At 38.9% G+C, this 27,499-nt stretch overlaps 2 protein-coding genes across 8 annotated transcripts; one reads left to right on the top strand and one right to left on the bottom strand.

The window, feature by feature from the left end:
* Positions 1-199: 199 nt before the first annotated feature.
* On the bottom strand, positions 200-20,526 carry NPY1R (neuropeptide Y receptor Y1). 6 transcript variants are annotated; one of them, XM_045464101.1, is made up of 6 exons: positions 20,415-20,522; positions 11,920-11,983; positions 8,943-9,205; positions 7,233-7,336; positions 1,991-2,837; positions 200-1,886 (listed from the first exon to the last, which is right to left on the bottom strand). In XM_045464101.1, exons 5-6 carry the CDS (start codon positions 2,684-2,686, stop codon positions 1,434-1,436), a joined length of 1,149 nt encoding a protein of 382 aa, XP_045320057.1. In that variant the 5' UTR covers positions 2,687-2,837; positions 7,233-7,336; positions 8,943-9,205; positions 11,920-11,983; positions 20,415-20,522; the 3' UTR covers positions 200-1,433. The 6 variants fall into 6 exon arrangements, with proteins under 6 accessions (XP_045320057.1, XP_045320068.1, XP_045320073.1 ...); XM_045464112.1 differs by lacking the exon at positions 11,920-11,983 and having other exon boundaries at positions 20,415-20,526; XM_045464117.1 differs by lacking the exon at positions 11,920-11,983 and having other exon boundaries at positions 8,943-9,049; positions 20,415-20,526.
* NPY5R (neuropeptide Y receptor Y5) lies at positions 18,067-27,499 on the top strand. Of its 2 annotated transcripts, none has more exons than XM_045464074.1 (2): positions 18,067-20,123; positions 25,835-27,499. In XM_045464074.1, the coding sequence occupies exon 2, from the start codon at positions 25,847-25,849 to the stop codon at positions 27,185-27,187; it is 1,341 nt and encodes a 446-aa protein (XP_045320030.1). In that variant the 5' UTR covers positions 18,067-20,123; positions 25,835-25,846; the 3' UTR covers positions 27,188-27,499. The 2 variants fall into 2 exon arrangements, with proteins under 2 accessions (XP_045320030.1, XP_045320019.1); XM_045464063.1 differs by having other exon boundaries at positions 18,068-20,123; positions 25,838-27,499.

Here is a 27,499-nt window from a genome sequence, read left to right as displayed (position 1 = left end):
GTTTATTTATTTTTGAGACAGAGAGAGACAGAGCATGAACGGGGGGAGGGTCAGAGAGAGGGAGACACAGAATCTGAAACAGGCTCCAGGCTCTGAGCTGTCAGCACAGAGCCCGACGCGGGGCTCGAACTCACGAACTGTGAGATCGTGACCTGAGCCGAAGTCAGACGCTTAACCGACTGAGCCACCCAGGCGCCCCTAAAATCAAACACATTTAATACGTTTATAATACACTGAAGTTGTATCTTGTTCTTTAAAATATCTTCTCTCCAAATGACTCTGAGGCTCAATCATGAATACAGGATGCATGAAATTAAGTGTATTAATATAACACAACCACTTAGTACTCTATACAGTACTTTATTTACAAGACTACACAAGGCACACAGTTTATACAAGTTAAAATGGGCTATATGAAGTGTTCTCAGTTTTCAGGTATTTATCCCTGCCAGCCAGGGTGAACATTCTTTTAACATTATACTTTGGTGTCCTCCTTTGAAAAACGGACATTGAAAAAGTTAAAAATGAGTTACTATATAGGCACTGATGTATGGAAAATACACTCTGTGTTTTTACATATCGAAAGCTGGAAATACCTTTAAGCCACATATGTATTTAGGCTAGGACAAACACTGAACAGTTTGTGAAGAATGGAAAACCTCTTGACCAACAATTCAGATGAATATAATTCAACTATTTGCTGCACTACTAGTTTGCTTGTTAAATTAATTGCTCTGAAACCCTTTGGTTGTCAGGTACCAAAATAGTTTTGAAGTTAGAGAACTGCTTTCCCACTTAATTCTTGTGGGTGGCCCAATTCCCCATGATATTCACAGCTGAGAAGTATTTTTATGCATTTTTATCTTAAGTGATAAATCAGGAGCAAATTAAATCCTGTCTTAAATTTAAAAAAAAATGCAAATCACTCTTCAATGACTTCAGACTGTAGGTATGTAAGACAGAGACTCGGCTCCACATCTCGAATGCTGTTTTTGCTGTCACCTCTGTAACAGACTGAAATGTCTATCATTACATCAGGATTGCCCAATCTATTGACCGTGTAACCTAATCAAATAGGGATAGCCCAATCTAATGCGTATTAGATACCGTGTTTCTAAAGTCAGTCAGTAGTAGTCCTTTAAAGCAATTTTATTCCAACAAGTCAAATATAAAAGTCTTTGTATTATATGCATACGTTTACAAAAAGCACTTCAAGGATGTCTGGTCAAACTAATGTCAGAAAATTCCAAAGTCCATACATTTTGTCCGAATTTAATTATGACAGTTACAATTAAAGCGGTAAAAAGCAAGACAAACAAATCTTGGTCTTTCTTAAATGATTACAACCTCACTCCTTGGGGGAATAAAAGTATTGTTGTGGGTTGTGCTTGTTTTTAGACAGGTGTCATCTGGGGCCATATGCTAGAGCAGTTTCAGATTTTTTCATTATCATCATTGTTGATTTTCTTAAATGCGACTGGGCTTGCTTGTTTCAAAGAAGTCTTAGAAACATCTGTGTGCATGGTAGACATGGCTATTGTCTCATAGTCATCATCCCGAGACCGGAAATCACAAAAGTTAAAGAAGAACTGTAAGTCTCTCTGGAAATTTTTGTTCAGAAATCCATAAAATATGGGGTTGACACAAGTGGATATCATTGCTGTGAGATGGCAGAGCAAGAATAGTAGATTATGGTTGCATGTAGCAATGATCTGATGATTCCAATCAAACACAGTGTTAAAGATGGTAAGAGGCAGCCAGCAGACCGCAAATGCTACCACAATGGACAACAGCATGATGTTGATTCTTTTGGTTTCACTGGACCTGTACTTATTGTCTCTCATCTTGTCCATCATATTGTTTCTCCTTTTTAAGCGTATATATATCTACAGAGAGAGAGAAAAAAAAAGTTCAAATAGAACCACCAAGTTAATGTGGAATTCTGTGGAAAGAAGGTTAAAATGGAAATGGCAGGGCGAAGTTTTCTTACCTTGAAGTAGCAAATAAATATAAAACAGAGTGGGCCAAAATACTGCAGCATCAAGAGGAGAGTTGTGTAAGACAACCTATGAGAGTCCGATGGAAATTTATCAAAGCACACGTACTTGTCCTTGAACGCGTCAAGTGTCACGTTCTGGAACGGTTCATCGGTCAGTACTTGATAGATGAGAAAAGGTAGAGAAGAAACCACAGCAAGGACCCAAATGACGGCGATACCTACGTAAGCATGTCTGTTATTTGGTCTCCACCCTCGTGGGTTGATTATCAGCTGATGTCGCTCCACAGCGATGAGAACCAGAGAGAAAATGGACACAGTGATTGAAACACATTGCACAAAAGGATTCAATTTGCACATTGCCTCACCAAAAACCCAGTGGTCCATTAATGTGTAGACAAATGTGAAGGGGAGACACATGATGGCAACAAGCAAGTCTGAGAAGGAAAGGTTCACTATCAGGATATTGGTAACATTTCTCATCTCCTTTTGTTTCAAAATGATTATGATCAACGCCAGGTTTCCAGAGACTCCAAGAATTATTACAGCTCCATAAGCAAGAGCTAATGTAAATATCATGGCCAAGGGCAGATGGCAATCATCACTTTCAAAAGCCAAAAACTGGGAATTCTCTGAAAAATTACATAGGATTGAATGATTTTCAACCTGGGACATTAATGTTGAATTCATTTTGATTGGTTTGGTTGTTATAGATTATTCTAGACAAATGGAAAATATGTTTCTTCAAAGCAGATCAAATATTCAGCTTATTCTTATTCTTCATATTGCAATCCATTTATGAAAATTATTCTGAATTCTTCACTCCCTTGAACTGAACAATCTGTAAAGAGAAAATGACCAATGGCATTACTAATTTCACCGAAGGCAGTCAAAATGAATTCTGACTCACAGTGCTCTTTTAAGTGAAAACACTGAAATAAAGAAACAAAATGTAATCTCTATAAACACCTTTTTTTAAAAAAATAGCAGAAACACTGCCAACATTTTGAAGAAAACCTTTTCTAATATTTTTAATTGGGCCAGCAATTGACTACATTACTACATTCTGACTCAGCAAAATACAGTAGTCTGTAAATCAGTAAGGTGTGTGTAAATCTCATGCCCAAAGTCTTATATAAACCACTGTCAACAGATTCCTAAATATTGTAAAAAATGAGCATGTAACAAAAAATTTAATGTATGGGTTAAAACATAAGATATGAAACAAAGAAAAACAGCAAAAAAAACCACATTTCCCTAATTCATCCTCTTATATTAGAGAAATGAGATAATTCACTAAGTTGTACTAATAGCTCCACCACACACTGAACTGCTCTTTAAGGCAGACATTATTTGGCACAAGTATATTCCAAAGGAGATGACCAATACAGTGCAACAGGAGAACTTTGTCATATGAAGGACTGTGGAAGGGAGATGTCTAATCCAGAAAAGAATAGGCATGGTATAGATGTCTTCTCATATCTGAATGGGTAGCATGCACGTTAGGAAACTGGGCTTGGAATATTATGTCTGACTATATAAGCTAGAAACAGGACCAAGGGAAGTATATTAGTGTGTATTAAAAACAAAACAAATTTCACATCACTATGATGTGAACAGAAGTTTAATCAAATGAAATCAACTGCCTGCAGAACTATGAAAAGCGCTCCATACACAAGAGTCTGTAGCTACTACACAAAAGACTTTTAGGGAGCTCTTGCATTGTGTAGGAAGGAGATTCAACTGGATAACGCTGAAGTTCCTTCTAACTTTTAAGATTCTATGATTTTATTAATGTCAGAAGCTTTCAAAGGATTTCTACATGTAAATATCCTCCCTCCCCGCTAGACTGTATACCCACACAATGCGGGGGTCTACATTTTAGTGGTAATTTTGATCTTTCACAGCATTTTGTGATGCAAAGACTCTTTTCTCACCAACAGGGCAAATTACAGACAATGGTGTTTTTTTAAAGTTAAAAGCTCCTTTAAAAAAAAAATCTGATTTCCTCTAGATTGTTAAATACATATAGGAGATTAGGGATTTCTTATGTTAATTAACAGGCCATTGTGCTTGTGTTAAGAAAGGGAATTGCATTTGTTTCTTTTTTATGTGAGAATAAAGAAAATCATGCAGATTTACTTCCATTTCAAGGAGGTAAGAATTTAATGAAACATTTGCCTTTTAAGTGACACCTCTAATGAACCTTTTCTTGAGTGTTTCTGCTTTCTAGAACATGAGGTGTTTTTTATTATAAAACCACAATTTGGCTTTATAAAACTGAATAAAAATAAAGATTTCCAACATTTAGAGAGAATGAAACTATTAAGACGAGGAATGATTTCAAGTGTAAATGTTTTTAGAAGCATGGCTCTCCCCTCCTCTGTGCAACAACCAGTAAATAATGCCTCTTAAACTTAATGCAGTAAATGCGGTGCCTGGGTGGCTCAGCTGGTTAAGTGTCTGACTTTGGCTCAGGCCATGATTTTGCAATTTGTGGATTCAAGCCCTGCATAGGGGTCTGTGCTAACAGCTCAAAGCCTGGAGCCTACTTCAGGTTCTGTGTGTCTCCCTCTCTCTCTCCGCCCCTCCCACCCCCCCCCCCCGCCCAAATTAAAAAAACATCAAAAAAATTAAAAATAAATAAAAAATAAACAAACTTAATGCAGTAATCACCATTTTTCTCTCAAGAATAGCAAAGGCAGAGAGAATAACCTCTGTCTCTTAGTGTCTGAGAACAAACATTGGAGAATAATCTAACATTTCTTTTTTTTTGGAGAATTTATCATTTTTTTAATATTAATTATTTATTTTTGATAGAGAGATCACTAGCAGGTGAAGGGCAGAGAGAGAGGGGGGACACAGAATCTGAAGCAGGCTCCAGGCTCTGAGCTGTCAACACACAGCCCGACACGGTGCTCAAACCTAGGAACCGTGAAATCATGACCTGAGCTGAAGTTGGACACTTCACCGACTGAGCCACCCAGGCGCCCCAATAATCTAACATTTCTTTGAAAATTCCTCACTGAAGAATTCAAGAAAATTTTGCGTACTTCATATTCAGTTTGCTATCGTGATAGTCAACATGACTTAGTGAACTGTGAGTTTCTCTTCATTATTTAAAGTGAAACTCGCATGATAGAAAAGTGTATCCTTTTTATCCTATGACCTCTCTTGGCTCCCTCTCACTAACCACCACCAGAATCCTGGACTAAGACACATGTGAGTACATCCCTCAGCCTGACACGTGACGACCTCTACATTTTGCCTCCCTCCTTGTTCCAACAGCCCCATTGTGAGTGCTCTTTTCCAGGTCCTCACAGCCCACCAGGTGCCCCCCAGCCTGTTTCAGCCTCCACATTCATCTTCGTCTCTGCCATTGCTCTTTCCGGCTGTTCTGTCTCACCACCAATCCAAATTCTACTCATCTCTGAAAGCATCATTTAGTGTCCTTGAATCCTTAACTGGCTCCTCCCAATTATGACATAACCTCTTTTAGATAGGCAGTGTATATACCTTGTAGGACTTTGCAAATGTTAGATTTAGAATAAAAAACCGTGTTGACTGACATAGTAGGTGCGTGGCTGAAATAGCAGGTTCTTGGGTGAATTAATCCTAACACCAGTAACTCAATTCTGTCATAGTCCTTTTACAAGCAAGATGGATGCTAATTATAATAATCATTTTATTAGGTCAGGTATATAGGGGAAAATATTCCACTGTGTGTTAAAAAAGGAATTGTTTCTGAAAAAAATTCATTAATCCAATAAATGTTTATTGAACACATTTTGTTTTTGTTTTTAATGTTTATTTAATTTTGAGAGAGCGCGGGCATGAGTGGGAGAGGGGCAGCGAAAGAGGGAGACACAGCATCTGAAGCAGGCTCCAGACTCTGAGCCCTCAGCACAGAGACCCACAAAGGGCTCAAACTCACCAACGGTGAGATCATGACCTGAGCCGAAGTGGGATGCTTAATCAACTGAGCCACACAGACACCTCTTGAATACTTATTTTGTATCAGGCATTGTTTTAGTGGAGACAACAGTGACCTCATGGAGTGAGTTTCCAGTCTTGTGGGCAAAGAAAGCCAAGAAAAAATAAACTGGTAAAAGGGATAGTATGCCAGATGATAAGCATTCACGCAGAAAAATAAAGCAAGGAAGGGGTTCTGGGGTTGTCGGGACCTGTACTTTATTACTGGGTGGTAGGGAAGGCCTTGGTTTGCCTCAAAAGGTGGCATATGAGCTAAGACCTGAAAGTGGTGAGTGGGGAGGCCATGTTGATATGTCAGCGACTGTATCCCATGTGGAAAGAACAAAGGCAAAATCCTTGAGGCCGGAGTTTACCTGGTGTATTAAACACCAATGATAAGCAGGATAAGTAAGAGAGAGACTAGTAGGAAAATAATTAGGAAGGGTAAGCAGAAGAGGAACAGATTATGTAAGGCCTTATTCCATGGGACAGTCTGACTTCTTCTCTGAGAAAAATGAGGAACCAGTGGAGTCTTTGGCAAAGGTGTGAAGTTACAGGACTTGTTTTACATTATTACTGTAGCTGCTGCTTTCAACAGATTTAAGATAGGAAAGAGAAGTAGGGAGATTCATTAAGAGGCTAATACAATAATCCAGATTAGAGCTACTGGAGGCCCAGGCTGAGGCGTTTACAGTGCAAAGGAAGAAAAATTGAAAATTTAAATCCATTGACTTATTTTGACAAAATTCCATACATACTGGAATTAATGTAAGTTTTCAAATCATTACAACTACAGGCTACAGAGGCCACTTCCTGCAGATGGTTTTAAGTGAATATACTGAAATTCAACTCTGAACCCTCTGGAATTATATTTGATGGACATGCTCTGTGAGGAATAGCAGTCTTTCTATTAAGTAGATGCTAATTTAACTATACAGAAAATGCAAACTATTTTTTTAAGTGTTTGCAAAGCCTCCTTTTCTAAGTGCATGTTGGGTAGTCATTCCAGTTTGGTAAAACCCTTCTACACTGGGTAAAATGTGTACTTTCGACCTACCTTAGTACACTTTCAAGAAAGAACGGTTGTCAGCAAATACTCAGAGAGAAAGCATTCACATGAACTTTGCAAAAGAAAAATAATGGCATTCACTACTCTGATATTTAACATAAGATATGCAACTAAAGACATTGCAAAAATTAAAAGTTGTTAAATCTCAATATAGCTGTCATGAGCAATTAGAGACAAAATAGAAATACTACATACATCATCAGATGGAAAATTGGCCCCCTTCCAAAGGGAAATTTCCTTATCTTTTCCAATTGGAATGCTGGTCTTTCACTGCTTGCTGTTCTTAGTGCTGTTACTACCTGAAAATACAGGTTTCTGGTCGTAACCTGCAGCAGATAAATTTTTTTGTATACTCACAACTGGCTGTTCACCTTATGTGTTTTGGAAGAGAAATGTCAGCCTTATTACATAGAGCCTCCCAAAGTTACTGCTAGTTTATCTACATGAGTTACATAATTCTCTGTTCCTTCCTCTCCCAGGAGGGCTGGTTCAACAGACAGCTGCCTTAAAAGCTGGAAAGAGACTAATAATGCAGTAGTCACCCACCGAAAAGCACTTAGTCTTTAGTCATAGGTGGGGTACTGGGCTGGACAGCTTTCTGCTCTCTTTACCAGGAAAGCATTCTAGAGTCTTGGGACTGACAGATACTGTTTCTCTGTCCAGGTAGTGACAAGCAAGCTTTCCATTTCCCCCTGCCTGGGGGCCACCTAGTGAGATATGCTTTTTTCGTAGGACCCAGGTAAGCATGGCAAATCTGAACGATCTGGAAAAAAAAAAAAAAAAGAAAGAAAGAAAGAAAGAAAAAAAGAGAAGAAAGAAAAGAGATGTCAAAACACACTCCCTCTTTGCCCTCCCCTAACTTTTTCCTGTGCTCCAGCAGTTACCAAAGAATGAAATGGGCTGGTTAAATCAAAATTCCTGCTGCCACGTTTACGTGCCCACCTTTTTTCATACAGTGTAATTAGGTGAATTGCCCCCGATTTTCCTCATTCTTAAACTTCCGGCCCCCTTCTCCATTTGCCAGCCATCTATCAAGGTCTCTCCACCCGTGATGAGACTGGCAAACAAAGCATCCAAACCAACCAGAAATAAAAGAAGCACAGCCAGTTCTCTCTGGACCAACTTCAGTTCTTAAGACATTCGCCTGTCTACCTGGATAGACCAACTGAACACTCTGAAGCCACCTCTACCTCCAGTCCATGCCCAATCTCCTAATAACCCTGCCGAGTTCCATCATCGCTGTTCCAAAAGGAGCTGAAGAGTTGGATGACTGAAACTCAGAAATAAAAGGCTAGAGCTCAGAGTGTCTACCGGGGCGCAGCGACAGACTGGAAGGGCCCAGCACCGACGGAGCGGGGCTCCATTCCAGCCCAGACGCAGGGAACCCACAAGTGTCCGGGGGCGCCGCGCCTGAGCTGGGGTCCGCGGGACACGTGCGGTGGGACGGGGACCAAAGTGGCGAGTGGTCACTCGCCAAACCCACCCTTCCTCAGACAATCCCAGCCACCGGTTCCCTCCGCTCAAACTCCAGCGCAGCCTCTAGCGCAGCCAGCTCCAAAAAACCGTGGAAGATGCGCGAGGTCAGGGGAAGACAGCCTTACGAGAACCCGAAGAGGCAAGAACTCAGATCCCCGTCCGGAAATCCTCGCGGAGCAGGGTGCACGAATGCCGCCAACTCCCGGTTACGAACGTCGGCCCCCACCCATGGGCAGGGCTCTTGGAGTTGTCCGATCATCTGCAGCACCTTGCGACCTACCTGCACCGGGAGCCCAACTGAAAAGCTGACTCCATGCCCCACCTCAGTTTCCCAGTCAATTCCGGGCACTCGGCAGGTTTTTTTTTTCCTTCGTCTTTCATCCTCCACCCCCTCAAAAGTCCTTAACAAGGTGTAAACTTGAAACTTACCCTCTGTTGGATTCGTCGTTTTCGCCCGTTTATTAAAGCGGGAAGAATGGTAATGGAAGGGATAGAGCCGGGAGAAAAGATCCGCTGGTATTTCTCCTGCTCAAATCCTAAAGATTGATGAAGATAGGAAGAGACGCCCCCTTAAAGCCGAACTCCACCTTATCCCCGGATCACGTGACGGCGCCCCGCGAGTAGCGCCTGCTGCTCCCCCCACAAACACCTCAGCTTGGGTATACACTTCGGGGGTGCGTTGCCTAGGAATTCTGGAAGGAAGAGAAATTAAACATATCCACACGTTGTTAAACACAGAGGCACGGTGCAAAGGAAAGTAAGCACTCATCCCCACAGTCCTGGACTCCCAGGAAAGCAAGACAATGTCACAGGGCTTTAGAAAGTCAGAGCCACTGTTTTCCTTTGTTTGCAGGTCAGTGCCATCTTGTGGCCGAACTTCTACCCGGCTGAAAAGCTGGAGCGTCGGCCCAAGTCAAGACTGAAAGGGGGTGTTATTTAGGAGAAAAGGAAATGTGAAATTCACCGCAACAATGTTACTAATATGTTCCTTGCTTTTTTTGGTGACCTTTGTATATTTCTCACACCAGTACCGAAAAGTTTTTTGTTTTTTGGTTTCTTTTGCCCCCATTTTAAAAGCGAACAAAGAGAAGACCTTAAAAAGCAAAAGTAGCAAATCTCGGATGAGCTAGCCTGGCCTTTGTCCTTCTTTCTTTCCACTGAGAAAATGCAGTTAGTTTTGTTCCCAGTGCCTAGCTGCTTTTTATAGGGGAGCACGCTGAACGGAACATTTCCCTGGTGGTCAAAAAGTCAATGCCATTTCCTCGGTGCTTAATCTACCCTTGTACTGAACGTTAGGAAGAAAAGAATGGAATGTACACAGAGTACATTGACGGTAGCAAAGCCATCATGGTGCCCGGTGATTCAGGATCACTACTGATAACACTGATCTCAGATGTTGTACATACTTGTATTCCACTTTGAAAAACCAAAGTTGTGTATTTCACTCACACTCACACACACAAATTATTTACTGGTGAGGATGAATAAAACTTCTTCCGAATCAAGCTGCCAAAAAAATAAAAAGTGCTCCTAATAAAGATACAGGACACTGCCTAGGATATGCATAAAAGTTTTGTTATATAACAACTATGATTGCATTCTGTCTTCAAACCAAAAAAAAAAAAAAAAAAAATTCCAAGACAAAGGGAATAACCTAAATTTTACACTGTTAAAATATGTTTTCTTTCTCTGGCAAAATAAACAGTATTTAAAGTTCAGTATAAGTCATAGCTCATTTATTTGTATAGTGTGGTAAACATCTGGGTTTTTTTCCAGGAAATCTTTCTAAAATATTTGTCATTAGACATATTTTTATATAGTTGAAAAGGGATTATGATCAAGATTTAAAATATCGTGGTCATGTAATAAATAAACTACAATAGTAGATGGGAACATACATTTTACAAAATCCTACTACTGGTTAAACAGAGTAAAATGGCAAGTATATTTTCTTTTATTCTTTTCTTTGTTTCAACTAAGGATGAAAATATAAGGCATAATTTAGGAATTTAAATTCTTTTAAAGAGCAATAACTCTAGGTTTCTAATCACCTGTCTACTCCATTCCCTCAAGTCACATTCTGAGAAGCAAGTTTGCCCCAAGGTTTTGATCATCAAACTGGCTATTTTTATTCTGCTCCAAGAATTACAAATGTAATAATTTAATTCTCCATGAAGAATACATTTTCATGTAAACATTTGTGCCATGTCAGCAAATATTTTGGAGCTGAAAATACAATCTGGACTCATTAGACACTTTCCTTTCTGTATTTCCCAACAATGCTAAGAAAGTCATGTCTGCAAGAATGCCCCAAATAAACATGGCCATTGTATTTTACCTTTCTAACTGAATTGCCATAAAGTGTCCCCCATAAGGCAAATTCATAAAGCTGCATTCTTGAAATATTAATATTAAATACCATTCTTTGAAAGTTCATTGGTCTCAAAGACTTTTCTATGTCAAATTCTGTAATGCAAAAACAAGTTTTGAAATGCTCACCAACAGCAGCAAATTGTATAATTCTCCAGGAGTATCATTTACTAAGTACTTTTTCAAAGTGTAAAATGTAAAATAAAATAAAATTTTAAAAAGTGTAAAATAAAAAAATTCAGGATAGTATAATAACCTAATGCAACATAAGATCCTCTTATATAATGTAATCTTATGGAAGGTTTCAAATAACATAATCTGAGTTCCTCAGAACACATGTGTTAAAGAGTAATGTGAATTCCTGAAAAGATGTATTAAAGAGAAGATATGTGTGAAATAAAGAAATTCTTTTTCTACTCTTAAATGAACAGCCAGTTTTATACTTTCTTATTTGGAATTCAAACTAGATAAAACCTCTTCGCTAGGGAGAAAGTTTTCCATTTTGTGTATTGCCTTCTGAAATTTCATAGCATTCTGACCTATAAACCATGACTAGGAGAATTAAATTAATGACCTGTTCTCATGTTCTCTTGGGCAAATCTTTTGTTCTGTCATTTAAACAGAAGAATAGGCTTTCCTCATTAAATCTCTGTAGACCTTAGTTTTATCATCCAGAAAATGGTCTGGCCCTTTAAATTGCATGATTCAATGACTGCCTAGATAAAAGTGTATCACTCTACCTGCTGCTGGAATTTATCCATTGTAACTACTTTATTGGTCTCTTGATGAATTTCTGCTCCAAGAGTTAATTAAAGTTTCTAAAATGCTATTAGACCTTGATACAGGAAAATTGTCATAAATTATCGCTCAGCTAAATCTTGATAGGCATTAACACTACATAGGAAAACTAGAATGTAGATGATATTGTAAGGAGAAAATTCCACTGGGGTAAAACTTAATATGAACCATGCTGGTGAATCAGTTCATAGTCTATGCATTAATTAGGTGTCAGTTTTTCCTTCTTTCTGTAACTTACCTATTGCATTTATTTGAATCGATGATGTCACAGAATATAGATTGCAGCATTATTTTATGGACCACTGAGAAAGAGAGAAAATGCTTCCAGTAAAGCAATGACACACAATCGATTATACAAGAATCTCAAAGTGAGAGTACTAAAATATTTTTTTAATAAAGTCCTCATCTTAAAACCAATGAAATATAGGGGGTAAAGAGTTTTGACTAAATTGGTTAGTACAATCAAATAGTCAATATAATCACTTAATTCAATTGGATACATTGGATTAACTAATTAAGAATTATTAATTGTTTTTGGGACTTAACTAGCAGAAAGGAGTGAAAATTTTCTTTAAAATGTTACTATACAGGTATGTAGGCAAACAATTCAATATATTCCTTGTGTAGAGGAACTAAGTAATATTTATGGATTTGTTCGTGATTAGAAATGGGAATGAACTTCAAGAAAGTTCTCATTCAGTCACATAGCCCACAGATTGAGAGTATCTTTTTTAAATCTGTCAGAATAAGACTATAGAGGACTAGACTCTTAAAATTATTTAGTAAATATCCAAACATTTTACTGTAGATCTCACCTTGTCAGACACCCTTCAGACATTCAACAGAAGTATAATGTTATTTTACAAAAGTGTCACATTATGTATTTATTACATGGTATAATGAACAGAGCTTGCCATTGTTACTATTATTTGTTTTGATTTTTGTCACTATTCACTTCATATCTCCTCTCAAAGACATGGAGTAGGAATAGCTGGTGAGAAGGACAAGTGTGAACACCACCTCTGAAACTTGTATCGTCTATGACAAGTATGTCTGACAGTTCATCTTGCCCCACTCCCCAAATCTCAGGCTTAACATTAGACCTTTTCACAACACTTTGCTTAGGTAAGTATCCCTTCTTCATTCCTTTGTTTAAAGTCTAGCTGTTGCTTTTCTTTCTCCAGATACATATAAATCTACAAAGAGGAAAAATATCTAAAGATGGGCTGGGGTATAATCGGACTCTTCTGAACACAGGAAATTGCTTGGCTACCACTCTCTACTAGCATAGCATATAGGTGAAAATAATGCAACTGCATAGATTATTGAAACTACACACTCAAAACTTTCGTTGAACCTTAAATATCACCCCAAAATTCTTGGGCTTGAGTGACTTCCAATGTCTCTCCTTTTAGAAGATATTTCAAATTGTCACATTTCTCCCCTAGTCTCCTACCTCATATCCCATTTTCAATAGACTCCTCCTTCCTTCTGAATTAAGTAAAAATGATAGCGTATTTACTCCCTAAATTCCATATCCCTCATTTCAGCAGTGAATCCTCTCTCCCAGCTGTTTCAGCCCCCAGGCTTTGAGTCAGCCTAGCCCACTGAGTTTTCCCAGCTGACACCCGAAACACCAAGTGACAGTGACAAGCCACCACCATTGTGCTCTCCCACTCAATCCATGAGAATAAATTCCATGAGTGAGTTGTTGTCTTATTCCACTAAATTTGGGAGGTTTGTTACACAATGATATAAGTATAACACCTGTTTATTCAACAACTCCGTTTTCTTGGCTCAAGACTAAAATGAAAACAAAAATAAAATTGCTCACTCTTTCATTGTAACTCCCTCACCCATGTCATTGCTTTTGTAGTTGCTTCTCTTTCTGGTAACTTCTCCCAAAATAAAAAAAATAAAAAATAAAAAAAAAAAACATTTACTGTCCTCTCATTTGCTCCTCAAATATGGCGCACCTACCCACCTCTGCCCATAACACCAATGACCAAAGCCTGTGGACACAATTCAGACTTTATTATATTTATTCTTTATGTTGCATTTGACTCTTTACACCATCCTATGCTCTTGGAATCTTCTTTTCCTTTGACTTCATGAACTCCACACTGCAATCTTTACTCATCCCTTCCTGGATGCTCCTCAGTCTCCTCTCCCAGGATCTGCTGTCTCTCTCTACTTCTTTAGCTGTTTTCCTTCCCAGGACCCTACTATGTAAATCGGCCCAAGATAGCACATGTGTATTAGCTTAAAGTGGCCCCCATATTGTTTTCTTCTTCACAGCAGGCTACGATTAGCCCAAAGCCAGACAGCACCAAACTCAAATTCTCACACATCTAATTGCTTTAAATTAATCTTAATATGTATATTTTTAACCAGTTAGAATCCATCTACTTTTCATACTCTGAGAAGTTGAACCCATCATGTGTAAACCAGAGATGAAACAAATCCCATCGCCATGACAGATACCAAATTGTTGCTGCCCTTTGGAGCTTTCTGAACCAAGTCTCCCCACTTGGCCACTGAGGGATGTCACCTAGATAAGTAAGCCCACTCTCTATTTTCCCATTCTCCCCAAGAGTCCCCTGTCCTATCTCTCTTCTGGATGTAGCACCCCTGGATGGGCTGTTATCTCTGGAGGCACTGTTGCTGGGAGAGACTTCCCATCATGCAACTCTGTCCAAGACCACCACCCAAAAAGGCTTGTGTGTTACTGCCTTTTGTGGTCCTGTCTCTTCCTTGATTGACCAGACATCCCCAAATTTATCATCTCGTTCTTAATCTTCTCCTTTTTTTAAACCCTTAATGCATAATCATATTCTTTGCCATCAATTATATGCTTGTATACTCATAACCCTAAATCTCTCTCTAGAGGACAGATCTCTCTCAGGCTTCATTGGCAAATTCTCTTCTCAGTCAGTAGATGGGATCTCAGTCATTGTCATCATCTCTATCCCTCAAACCAGAATCTAAGAATTGTCCCGTGTTTCTCTCTCACACCCTCAAATTCAGTTGCTCACACATTCCCATCGATTTTACCCCCTAAACATGTCTCAGATGTGTTCTTTCATATCCATCAAGCTCTACTTCTTTGTCTGCAAAATGGTCTCTCTGCCTCAGTGGCTTTCACAGCCCTCCAGTAATATCCCTCCCCAGCTTAAATAGTCTAGTTGCTCTCTGAACCCTTCAAGTGCCATGTCCTTTTAACCAATATTTTCAGTATCATCCTCCACCACTTCCCACACACTCAGGCATACTGAACTATTTGTATTTCTCCAACTGGAACACCCTCTGTCACCTTGACGCTATTTCCCCACTTCTTACTTGCCCATCCCTGCCATTTGGAGCTTTAACTTTCATCAATTCCTCCTCAAGCTTCAGTTCAAGGATCTTGTCTACTATGAAGCCCTCTTTTATATCTCTCAATCTCCCCAAATGCCCCCATACGCTGAATGTGTCTTATTTATATTCCGGCAGGACTCTAAGTTTATTTCTAACACAGAATTTAGTACGCTATATGTAATTAATTATTTATTTGCACACATTTCTGGAAGGTAGTGGCTACTCTTTTCATCTCCTTAAACGCACAGCCCAGAATTCTATCTGGTGTATCATAAGATACTGACAAAAGTTCTCCTGAAGGGCTGAAGAACAAGGAATAAAGTAGGATAACGCAAACTATGAACATCACAAACCAAACCCATTTGTTCATCTCAAACATTTAAAAATGTCTTGGGCATTTTAGTTATGGTGGATTATTGCTATTTTTATATATACACATATTACATGTATACATATACTTTACATATCTGTAAATATTATATATTTTATACATATATATCTTACTGTATACTTGTCTTGATTCTTCTCATATTCTTTATTTTTTTATGTATTGATTCTGCTTTCCCCATTAAGTGTAAGCTTGAAAAATGAATCCTACTGCCTTTAAAAATGCATATAATATGTAATGAAAATGTCTCATAACTTTTTCTACTTGCTGAATAATATACTTTTAAAAGCTGAAGTACCTGTGAGCGTGATAAGAGTAAGAATATGGCAACAGATACATTTTTGAAGAGCACATCATTTAACCGCCATTTAATCAACTTTTGATTCTGGGCTTTTGCTTTGAGCACTTCTCTAAACATTCTTTTTAAAGACTATTCAAAACAAACCAACATATCAAAAACAAACAAACCATTTCTCTTTCATTTCCATTTAAATATAGTAAAGCTATATTTAAACTTGTAAGTATGATTTAAAATACTAACAATGAAAATTTAGCTAAGAAATGGAAATTTATATTAAAAAGCAATATTGGGGGGGAGCTTATCAACACCACCACTTTTTGTTTTGATTTACAGAAGGGAAGAATATATGGCCTATATATGGATTTACATGATAGAAATATTACGTCGTCTTCTTCTTTTCTGTATCTTGTGCTGAAATTTTTAAAATGATATAATTAGATAAAGAATCATTTGTTGGGGCACCTAGGTGGCTCAGTTGGCTAAGTGCCTGACTTCCGCTCAAGTCATGATCTCACAGTTCATGGGTTCGAAACCTGCATCGGGCTCTGTGCTGACAGCTCAGAGGCTGGAGCCTGCTTCTGATTCTGTCTCCCTCTCTCTCTCTCTGCTCCTCCCCCATTCACACTCTGTCTCTCTCTCTCTCTCTCTCCAAGAAAAAAAAAAAAGAATCATTTGTTCATATGTAAGGCATCCACATTTTTTAATAAGAATGTATCAAGTATCATTATATAGTTATTATAGCTGCAGGGAAGAGAATGTGCCAGTATAATGGAAAACTATCAACAGTATTTTCTTCTTCTTTTTTTCTAATATGGAGAGGAGAGAAACAATTTCTATGACCATAAAATTTTTCTGAAGATCCAAAAAGTGTCTTTTTCTACACATATGTCTATAATGCATACTTCTTAATGGCATAAAGTCATAGGTAGTCAGAGCTCAAAGGGGATTCCATATCTACTAGTCAAAGCATTTCATTTTACAAAGAAAGTGAAGACTAAAAAGGTCAAGTGTTTCGTCTAAAGCCCGGCCAGTAATTTGGAATAAAACCTGGATGAAATCCAGGTGTTCTGGTTGTGTCCATTATACAAATACATTTGTGATTTGTGATTTGTGATTGTATAACTATATATATGTGTATCACATATATGTGTTTATGTATTTTTAACATGGCAAATTTATTTTAAAAAAAGAACCATACATCTTGTTTGGAAATCAGTCACTATTTTATGCTTAATGATTTAATCGTTAGAAAATCAGAAAGAAAGATAAAGTGTTGCTTAAGTAGCACAGTGCTTGTCAGAAGAAGGCAATTATGTGTTTATAGTGCCCCCTTAGGACCTCAAAATTATCATCGAATTATCTGGGAAAATGGCTCTATGCACTCAAAATTTTGGGTTAATATTTTTTTTGTTTTCGTTCCTTAAAACAATTGCCTGTATTTCACAATTATGTTAGTTTCTTGTTTTAAGTCCTAAATATTGATTATATGACAAACTATTACAATTCCAAAGAAATCAATGCATCAATCAGCATCACAAAAACATTTTTGGTAATACCCAGAAATGGCCCTTCCCACATCTTTTAAGAATTAAGGATTTAAATTTACCATGATAGAAACAGTGGCAAAAGAAATGTTCTTTATGAATGTAACATTCTTCATGAATGTAACAAAAATCTTCACAGAAAAAAAATGCATCACATAAAGTAACACTATTTTTCTACTTTATTTGTCACCACTATTCTTATATATTCCTATATATCAACATTACATATCATTTGAGATTATGTTAAAACACTTTAGTATTCATCCTTCACAAATGGTCCCTGTTATTAAAATACAGCAATAACTTTGACAAAAACAACAGACATGTTCCTCAGAGCAATGCCACTCCAAGCATTGTTTGGAGAGTGTTTTATTATTCAATAATTTGTCTTAGGAGTCCGAGTGATTTTAACTTTCACCTTTAGAGATATGCTTTCTTTCATAACTGATGAAGAACCATGAGAACTGGAAAACACCCAGTTTAATTTCGTAGCACGCATAAAATCCAACTTAATTTCCCAAATGAGTATTTTATAATCGTGAGTAGCAAAAATATATAGAGCAGAAGTGGACATTACTATCTGTGTTCCCAGAGGTAGTACTTTACCTGCTTCAATGGACTCCATAAAATAGGAACAAAATTACTTATTATGGTCTACAAAGAGTGATGATAATTAGTTTTGAATCCCTCCTGGGAAATTTGAAGATAAAAGCACACTGATCTTCATATCTTCCTCTTTATGTAGCATACTGTTGGAATTTCAAGTTGACAGTATCTTTGAAAAAAAAAAGATTCTTAATAATTTGTTTATTCCATGTATGTTGAATGTGTCTTTAAAGAAGAGATTCTGACTCCCTTTTTGAGGCTTGCATGTTTGTGTGTGCAGTGAGAAAGGAATGATGGGTTAATCAAAATCTCCATCTCAATCACATGTTGGCCTTTTATTTTTAATACTCTAATAATAACAATTACTTCAACCTAAGGGTTGATATTATCAAAAAAAAAAAACAAATTAGTGGAAAAGAAAACAATAAAATCCATCTTGTATTTTTAACATACAAAAGCTTGCACCATAGACTAATATTTTAGAAGATAGTCACAATGGGGTTCATTTAGAAGTTGTTTTAAAGACAATGCATATTTGAAGTAGGTATGTATTATAACCGTGCAACGGATGGAAGCATAGACATTTATGTGGCAATGTGTAGTGCAGTAACCATGCAGATGTTGGAGTTAAGAAAGTCTAAGAACCAAACTTTGTTTTCTCACCAGTCCCCCCTTGTTGACATTACCATCCCTCAGCTCACCGACTACAGGATCCAATGGGCCTGCTCAGACTGACTATTCTGTCAAGCGTTTGGGGAGAATGTACTAGCATTCTAGAAATAAAACAGAAAAGAATGAAATAGGAACTGTATTTGTCTGAGGTATTTAAAAGCTCTTGGATGCCTTTCTAGCTGACACAATGACAATGTATACATCCCTTGGGTGTCGTATGTTAAAATTCAGCAGAGAAGAGGCACAAGAATTTTGGTCGACTTCTAGGGAAACCACTAGGGTTTGCTGCCCCCAGAAATTACATTTACAAATCGCCTTGCTCCCAAGAGACATGGTCCTCTCCAGTTTACAGAATGTCGGTCCCATTGGATTGCACCAAACACCAAGCACTTGATGCTATGATTGTCACATAATCATTTTCAGTTTTGAAATATACAACAAATACAATCTTCCTCCTGCAAGGCCATGGTCAAAAACATAGGGATCTCTACCTCCAATCTCCTTCTCAAGTGTGTCTTTCCATCCCTCTCTCTCGCCACTCCCTGCCTCTTACACGCACACGCACATGCACACGCACACGCACACCGGGCAGAGAAGCCTAAAATACCTGCCACCTAATGACTGACAAAAATAAGGCCAACCTGCACCACAGATTGGGAAACACTGAGGATGGGAATCACATTGAGGATAAACAGAGGGCTAAGTTTTGTGGTGTTTTTTGGTTAATGAGTTGTGGGTTTTTTTGTTTGTTTTGTTTTGTTTTTTAAGAAAAAAACCTATGACAATTCTTCATTCCCGAGTCTTCTTTATGTTACTGAAAAGCCCTGGGAAACGTGGATCCCATTTCACCCTCACTCCTCGGCTCCACGCCGATTGCCCACTCCCACAACTACCTCTCCTTAGCAGTGGGAGTAAATCCTTTTTCCTGTTCTCCGCGATGGATCAAATTGCTGACCCCTTTGTGTCCCCTGCCCCTCCAGATCAGCCTCTCCACCTAGACTTCTCCCTTGCTCACTCCAAGAGGGTGGGAGAAAGAGCAGCGTTCGGTTTTGGTTTTCATTTTTTCCGAACAAAGAGAAAACCTGGGCCTTGAAGCTTTTTCTCAGGGAGCCTAAGCTCTGAGAGGTACCCCTGCACTCCCACATCAGCTCAAGACTCCGAGTTCACTTCACCAGGCTGGGGACACAACCGGCAAAAATCCTCTAGCTCGTCAAGTTAACTTGGCCTCGGCCAGCAACCAGAGGCCAGGGTGACGGGGTACCCTGCCGGGGGCCTGCAGCTTCCCCCTGGGGCCCCAAACAGCAAGGTAGGGGCTGGGATGCCCCGACCCCGGGCTTGGGGAGAAGCTGGCGCGGAGCAGGCGCCCTGGAGCAGGGTCTCTGGGGTCCCGGGAGCGGTCACGTGTTCCCGAGGCGCCTCTAAAACCCCCGCTGCTCCCCGCTCCTTCCTCCCTACCCCCACCACTTTCCCACCGCCACCTTCAGGTCCTCCCCCTGCAGCCGCCGCTCGCTCGGGCGCAGGAGCGACCGCGTTCCCGGGAACCGAGGCACCAGCACCGGCCCGGGAGCCCCGAGGTACCGGGTTCAGCCTCTCCCCGCCGCTCCCTTCCACGCGGGGGTGGGCCTGCAGGGAGGGGCCGAGGCCGTTCCTGGCTCGGGCGGCTAGTCCGCTCCGGGCCCGGGAGCCGCACCCCTGTCCCCGGTCCCCGGGTGTATTGGGATCTCCCGAGACGGAGGGTGGGGAAGCCCAAGGCAGCGCGGTGAAAAAGTGGGGATTGGGGGGTGGCCGAACAGTCAACTGTTAGGCTTGAAAGGAGAGCAGGGAAGGGACCAAGCGGAATTCTTTAGTGCGGGGCAAGTACTCACCCGGGGTGGAGCTGGCGCTGGCCGAACCCAGGAGGAGTGTCCGGAATCCGAGCTGGAGCTTGGTCAGGAGGAGGCGGGATTGGGGTGCGCGGGGACCTAGCGCTCCCCCTGGGTGCGAGCCCCGGGTGCAGCCCGGCTGGCGTCCGAGGCAGGGGAACGGCAGCCCGCGGGGTGCTCGGCTAGTGCACAGCCCTAGCCAGGCTCTGGCGAGGTCCCGGGGCGCAGTCCACCGGGCTCCACACGGGCAGTTCCACCTGCCGCGCAGTCCCGCAGCTGGCCGCAGACCCGGAGGCAGCCGCGCGCCTGGATTTGCGCTCCTGTTTGCAAGGTGGCCTCAAATGACAAATGCGAGCAATACCAGACATCCATACACCTCGAATTCCACAAACAAGGAATTTTTATCCCCAAGTTCACAGACCTTTAGTTTATCTTTTAAAGAAACTGAACCATTGTGTTGGATCAAAGTCGAAAGACTTGGCCACAGATCATGGAATAGCCTGAGGCTTTCAGCAGAATTTTGAGTCCGAATGCAATTTTAAATTTCAGATTTCTCAAGGGAAGAGAAACTCTGCTGTTAGACTTGAGAAGGGAGGGAGGCGCGTGCCTGCGTGTTTGTCAGCTGAGCAGAGCTGTATTTATCTTTCCAACTCAAATTTTGCCAGATTCTAGCTTTAAAAATAAATCATGGGAATATTGGAGATCATGGAATCTCGCCATTGTTCCAGGATGATAGCAAAATCGGCAATAGTTGATATTCTATCATTGCTAGAGGAAAAAAAAAATCATGTATTTTATTCTTTTGTGTGTGATTGGCATCCTCTGTGAAAAGATGTGCATTTTCATAAGACAGGAAATTATCTTAACAAAGGAACCTTATTTAAATATATAAGCTGTCTTTTAGAATCCTCTGAGTTCCCCCTATTATTCTTTTTAAGAGCTATCTACCTCACATACTTAAAGTCTATTGGGAAGATTTAATTTGTCTTGGTGTCAGATATAGATCGATATTTATAAGAAAATTACAATATCAGAAAATTACACTAAGTTTACAAAGACTTTTTCACAGTCACCACACTTTGAGGAAGAACTTTTATTTTTTTCCACTTTTTACTGTGAGGGTTGAAGTTGGATGTACAGTCCTGTGGAAACTGATGGTGAGAGAGAAAACTGGGTACGAAAGAAGAAAAGCTCATAAGTAAGCACAACAAAGGTTTCACACAGTCAGCATCAAGTTTCCTCTAAAATATTTCATTTTTCAAACATCTTTCTGGTTGCATTTCATAATTTGCTTAGCACTCTGAGATGCAGGAAAGTACACATATGGCATTACTTTTATTATGTGTAAAGTATGTTGCATAGGATTGTACAGTGTTCATTATAACACTTGTTGAAAAGCAGATCATTATTAAACAGATTTACATTTCCATTATATGTTTGCTTATTGTGCTTTTCAGGCAAGTGAAGGGGTAAGTTTAAGAAAAGAAATCCTTTGTGGTTTTGTTTGTTTGTTTGTTTGTTTTCATTTTAAAGTAGTTCCTCTACCTTTGATTTTTCAATTAAAGAAAAAAAAAGACAAATCTTATTGGACAACTATTTCCTACTGTTTAAAACCTCCCCTGGCTATTGTTAGGGAGGAAGAAATTTTTCTTTGTCCAAAGTTCTTCTAGTTGGACTAAGAATTAAATTTCCTTGAGACAGATTAACAGGAGAAAATCAAATTTAGTTTCCTACCTATGGGGAATCTACACAGACATGGAAATTCCAAAGACAGGCAAAATGAGGCATATGTGTCATCCTAGGCTAAGGAGAGGGGTAAGGGAGGAAAGCTACTAGCAGGAAGGTAGGCGATGTTTGGAAAACAAAGGTTGCCCTGTTATACAGTTAAGTTTCTTAGGTAAAAAGGAATCTCTATAAATAGCTCTTTTGTGGGTACAGGTCCCCTATCTAAAATTTTTTAGGCAGTTGGTGGGGAGGTCAAAGTTTCTTCCTGAGTCTTTTGGGTCTTGATTATTTCCAGCTCAAAATAATCTGCATGCCAATGTGTGGTCCATTTTGGATAGCCTGCGGGGGGGGGGGGGGGGGGGGCTATAAGAGGGCACTTTTAAAGAAATAGCTCTGCATCCCCTTTCTTCTCCCCCTATTTGCAACATCTCTCGGTGTGAGAAGTCATTGGAGCAAAGATTCACAAAATGCTCATTTAGTGCAGAGCATCATGTTAGGTGTCATGTGTATTTTTATGTTTAGATGGGATGGATTGGTTTGTGTTAGAGGAACAGCAGCACAGTCACACTAAAATAAAATGAATGTTAAATGAATGAATGTTAGGAGAGGGAAAAAACATAAGAAAAATGATAATTTATCAATCTGTCAATAGGTACAAGTAAGCATCCATGATTTTCAGCAACAGTGTGCTTGTGCCATAGTAAAAAAGTGTATCACTAGCAATCAGGAGAATGTCATTCATTCATTCATAATCCATTTAGGGCCTTTTGTATCTCAGGCACTTGCAGTCTATAATTAATTACTTGTTGTGTAACCTTGAATTAACCCTTGGAAATATTACCACATAGTACCTTGTATTTGTTACCTTTATGCCAGAGCCTAGCAGAGCACCTAGCACGTCAGCTGTTCAGTAAATGCTAGTTGAATGAATAAGGGAAGGAACAACTAATCTTAGCTATTCATTAATAAAAGGAGCCTCCCCTTTAAAATTGTATTTAAAGTAGAGTTTTTTAAGGAGGGCAAGAAGTGTTGCCCTCAGTGTTTCCCGTGTCCAGTGAATACTTAGGATGACATTTCCTTCATCTGCTTACTGATAAGGCAGTGGTTTTTATAATGTAATGAACTGAGGATTTTATGGACATGTATTGTTAGAGAAAAATTTTAGTGACACGATGCAATCTGATGTATTTCTTTTACATTTAAATAAAAACATGTTATAAATATTTTTTGCTATTTTAGTTTTATGTTGCTTATGTGATAGCCTTTATGACTGAAGATGCCTCATTTAAAATTTTAAAGTGCTAAACTTTCACCATTGTCTATGGATGTATCTCCTCATTTCATTTTAGGGCCATTTGAAAACCTGTCTAATTTCAGTGGTTCCTATATATATGTCTATGTAAAAAGACATACACACACACACACACACGCACACACACACACACACACACACATATATATATACATAGACAAATAGTCACACTCTATCCTGAATTTTCCTATATTCCCCAAATGATTCATTTCTATTATTTCAAGGTTGGGAAAATTAAACTATTTTCTTAAGTGATTAATAGCAAGTGTTTACTTAGTATCCTCTATGTACAACATAATTCTCTTAAGCACCATTACTATCATAAAAAGAATTAAGACATTTCCTTTATCTCCATTACAGTCCAATGGAGAAGACTGACCACTGCATTGGAGACAATCTGAAGTTAAGCCTCAAAACCCCATTGTTTCTGTTACCCCAAATTATGTTGCATTTCCTCTTCCTTCAAAAAATTGTGGAGAGTAATATTTTACTTTAAAGGAGCATCATCCTCCAGTTACATGCCCCAAGAAAACACAAAGCCATTGTAGAATCATCTATGCAACTTCTCTTTTGTCCTTACCTTGGTAGTAGAAAAAGCAATCAGTAACCACAGATCTACAACAAAAAAGGATTGTTTCAAGAAAGTGAGTCAAAAGAAGAATGAATAAGCAGGATACACAGGAACAACCTGTACACGTTATAAGTACAAATAAGATTATAAACAAGGTAGATGAAACCAGGGGTTATCAGAACCCAGGAAATTAGGCAAAAAGGCCAGTCAAGGCTACTTTGATTAGAAGCTCACTAATCCATTCAGAGTAGTTACTGGGAGGCAATTATCTGATAATATGATGAATAAAATGATTCAGTAGGCCACGTGAGTAACTTTTTTTTTTCATTTTTTTTTTAAGTTAATTTATTTTTGACAGAGACAGAGTGCGAGCATGAGCTGGGCAGGGGCAGGGGGAGAGAGGGAGGAGACAAAGAATCCTAAGCAGGCTCCAGGCTCCAAGCTGTCAGCACAGAGCCTGACGCGGGGCTTGAACTCACAAATTGTGAGATCATGACCTGGGCCTGTCTCTCTATGTCTCTGAAAAATGAATAACCTTAAAAAATAAAAAAAAATAAAAAAAGAGGACAAGCGGTCCCTTTTGCCTCTTACTGATATATTATAGACAGTTTGTGTTTCATCAGGCAATACTGTCAAATCTCCAATATGTAGCAATAAATAAATACCATTGTGCTATTAATAATATTACATTATTAATTTTGTTTGAAATGAAAAAACTTATTATGGGGTATGATATTGGTATTACTTATACATTTAACTTTAAGATATAAATTTTCCTTCGGCCATATGAATGTATTCAATCTTTTTAAAGCTGAAAATTGTTTTCACTTTTTAAATTAAAAAGTAAACAGGTAATTTTTTTTTTAAACACTAGTAGACTGCTGGCCAGTGGCTATCCTAATTCATGATAATCTGGCACCTCTTAAAGGACTAAGAATTGATCATGGAATGACTGCTATCCAGTATTGTGCACACGGAGTCAACAGTACAGCTTGATAAACACTTATTAAGTGCCTACTATATACACCTAAGTCCTGGGGTGATCTTTCTACACTTGAGAAGCTTAAATTTGAACAAGATAATATTTAAGATACTAGACACTTGTTTGAATTTTTCATTTTTCCATAAATATTTATTTAGCACCTACGATGGTGAAGTTATTGGGCCATGGATTGTGGTAGATGCCACAGTGAATAAAGGACAGTTTTCCGCTTTTCCATTGCTTATAAATAAATAAGGGAGGCTGCTATGCATTTTAACTGCATAGCAAAGCAAATTGTGACATTAGCATCAGACAGCTATAAACAGAGCAGTATGGGGGTTCCAAAGAGGAGATCACATCTAGTTGAGTAGACTAAGGAATACTTTAGCATAGGTGACTTTTAAGTTTGACCTTGATTGAAGTTGGAAATGAAGGAATGTTTAAGGTAAGATTATGTGACCACACCATGAGTAGGCACTGTGACAGGATAAATAATAGCAATGAGCTGTTGTAAATTAGGTATCTTGAAGCTCATATATTTGCCTTTTCCTTCCCTTTCGTCATATCTACATAAATTTAAAAAACAAGGTTTGCTATTTTACAACACATTAACACACCCCAGAAGTGATGGTAGGCTTAGATTTACTGTAATTGTTATTGGCTGATATTTGCTGTGCTCTTAGAACCAGTTCAAGACCTCCCAAAACTTTTTTGGGAGATTAGTAAGGTAACAGGAGCAAATTGTAAAATTTAGTTTCCCTCTCAGTGTATTAATTTATAGTGGTCACGTAACTTTTTTTTTAAGTTGGTAACTAATGTCTTTTTATTCCAAGCAGGACTGTGATATGGATTTAGAGCTCCAGGACTTTTATAACAAGACACTTGCCACTGAGAACAGTACTGGGGCCCCTCGGAGCTCTGATTTCCCAGTGTGGGATGACTATAAAAGCAGTGTAGATGACCTGCAGTATTTTCTGATTGGACTTTATACATTTGTAAGTCTTCTTGGTTTCATGGGGAATCTCCTTATTTTAATGGCACTCATGAGAAAACGTAACCAGAAGACTACAGTAAACTTCCTCATAGGAAATTTGGCCTTCTCTGATATCTTGGTTGTGTTGTTTTGCTCACCTTTCACACTGACCTCCGTCTTGCTGGATCAGTGGATGTTTGGCAAAGTCATGTGTCATATTATGCCTTTTCTTCAGTGTGTTTCAGTTCTGGTGTCAACTTTAATTTTAATATCAATTGCCATTGTCAGGTATCATATGATAAAACATCCTATATCTAATAATTTAACGGCAAACCATGGCTACTTCTTGATAGCTACTGTCTGGACGCTAGGTTTTGCGATTTGTTCTCCTCTTCCAGTGTTTCACAGTCTGGTGGAACTTCAGGAAACATTTGGCTCAACATTGCTGAGCAGCAGGTATTTATGTGTTGAGTCGTGGCCATCCGATTCATACAGAATTGCTTTTACCATCTCTTTATTGCTAGTTCAGTATATTCTGCCCTTGGTGTGTCTAACCATAAGTCATACCAGTGTCTGCAGGAGTATAAGCTGTGGGTTGTCCAACCAAGAAAGCAAACTAGAAGAAAATGAGATGATCAACTTAACTCTTCATCCATTCAAAAAGAGTGGGCCTCAGGGGAAACTTTCCAGCAGCCAGAAATGGAGCTATTCATTCATCAGAAAACACAGAAGAAGATACAGCAAGAAGACAGCATGTGTGTTACCTGCTCCAGCAAGACCTTCTCAAGAGAACCATTCAAGAATGCTTCCAGAAAACTTTGGGTCTGTAAAAAGTCAGCTCTCGTCATCCAGTAAGTTCATACCAGGAGTCCCCACCTGCTTTGAGATGAAACCTGAAGAAAACTCAGACGTTCATGAAATGAGAGTAAACCGTTCGATCATGAGGATAAAAAAGAGATCTCGAAGTGTTTTTTATAGACTAACCATATTGATATTGGTGTTTGCTGTTAGCTGGATGCCACTACACCTTTTCCATGTGGTAACTGATTTTAATGATAACCTTATTTCAAATAGGCATTTCAAGTTGGTGTATTGCATCTGTCATTTGTTAGGCATGATGTCTTGTTGTCTGAATCCGATTCTGTATGGATTTCTTAATAATGGGATCAAAGCTGATTTAATTTCCCTTATACAGTGTCTTCATATGTCATAATCCCAAATGTTTATCAAGGAAAGAACAAATGTTGGGATGGTCTAAAACACATTCACAATAACTATTTATGTATAGTAAACACATTTTAGTAACATGAAATTCAATTTATGTATAAGAGTTCTGGATTTGAATGTCAATTCATAATATATGGAAGATAATTTTCATGTGTTATATATAATATGATGAGTTCATTTAGTTACATAAAGTCAATGTCAGTACACTCTGTAATTTCATTTTAAATATGGGGCACCTGGGTGGCTCAGTCGGTTGAGCGTCCGACTTTGGCTCAGGTCATGATCTCGCAGTCCGTGA

Source organism: Leopardus geoffroyi, chromosome B1 (genome assembly GCF_018350155.1).
Source record: "Leopardus geoffroyi isolate Oge1 chromosome B1, O.geoffroyi_Oge1_pat1.0, whole genome shotgun sequence".
In the NCBI taxonomy this organism is placed as follows: domain Eukaryota; kingdom Metazoa; phylum Chordata; class Mammalia; order Carnivora; family Felidae; genus Leopardus; species Leopardus geoffroyi.
Note: the sequence above shows the minus strand (reverse complement) of the source record. Positions and strands in the feature narration are given on the sequence as shown.

Coding starts and splice junctions, on each gene's coding strand:
- NPY5R (XM_045464074.1), top strand. CDS start 25,847: ATGGATTTAGAGCTCCAGGACTTTTATAACAAGACACTTGCCACTGAG.
- NPY1R (XM_045464112.1), bottom strand. CDS start 2,686: ATGAATTCAACATTAATGTCCCAGGTTGAAAATCATTCAATCCTATGT. Junction 1,887..1,990: donor TATTTATTTGCTACTTCAAG/GTAAGAAAACTT, acceptor CTCTCTCTGTAG/ATATATATACGCTTAAAAAG.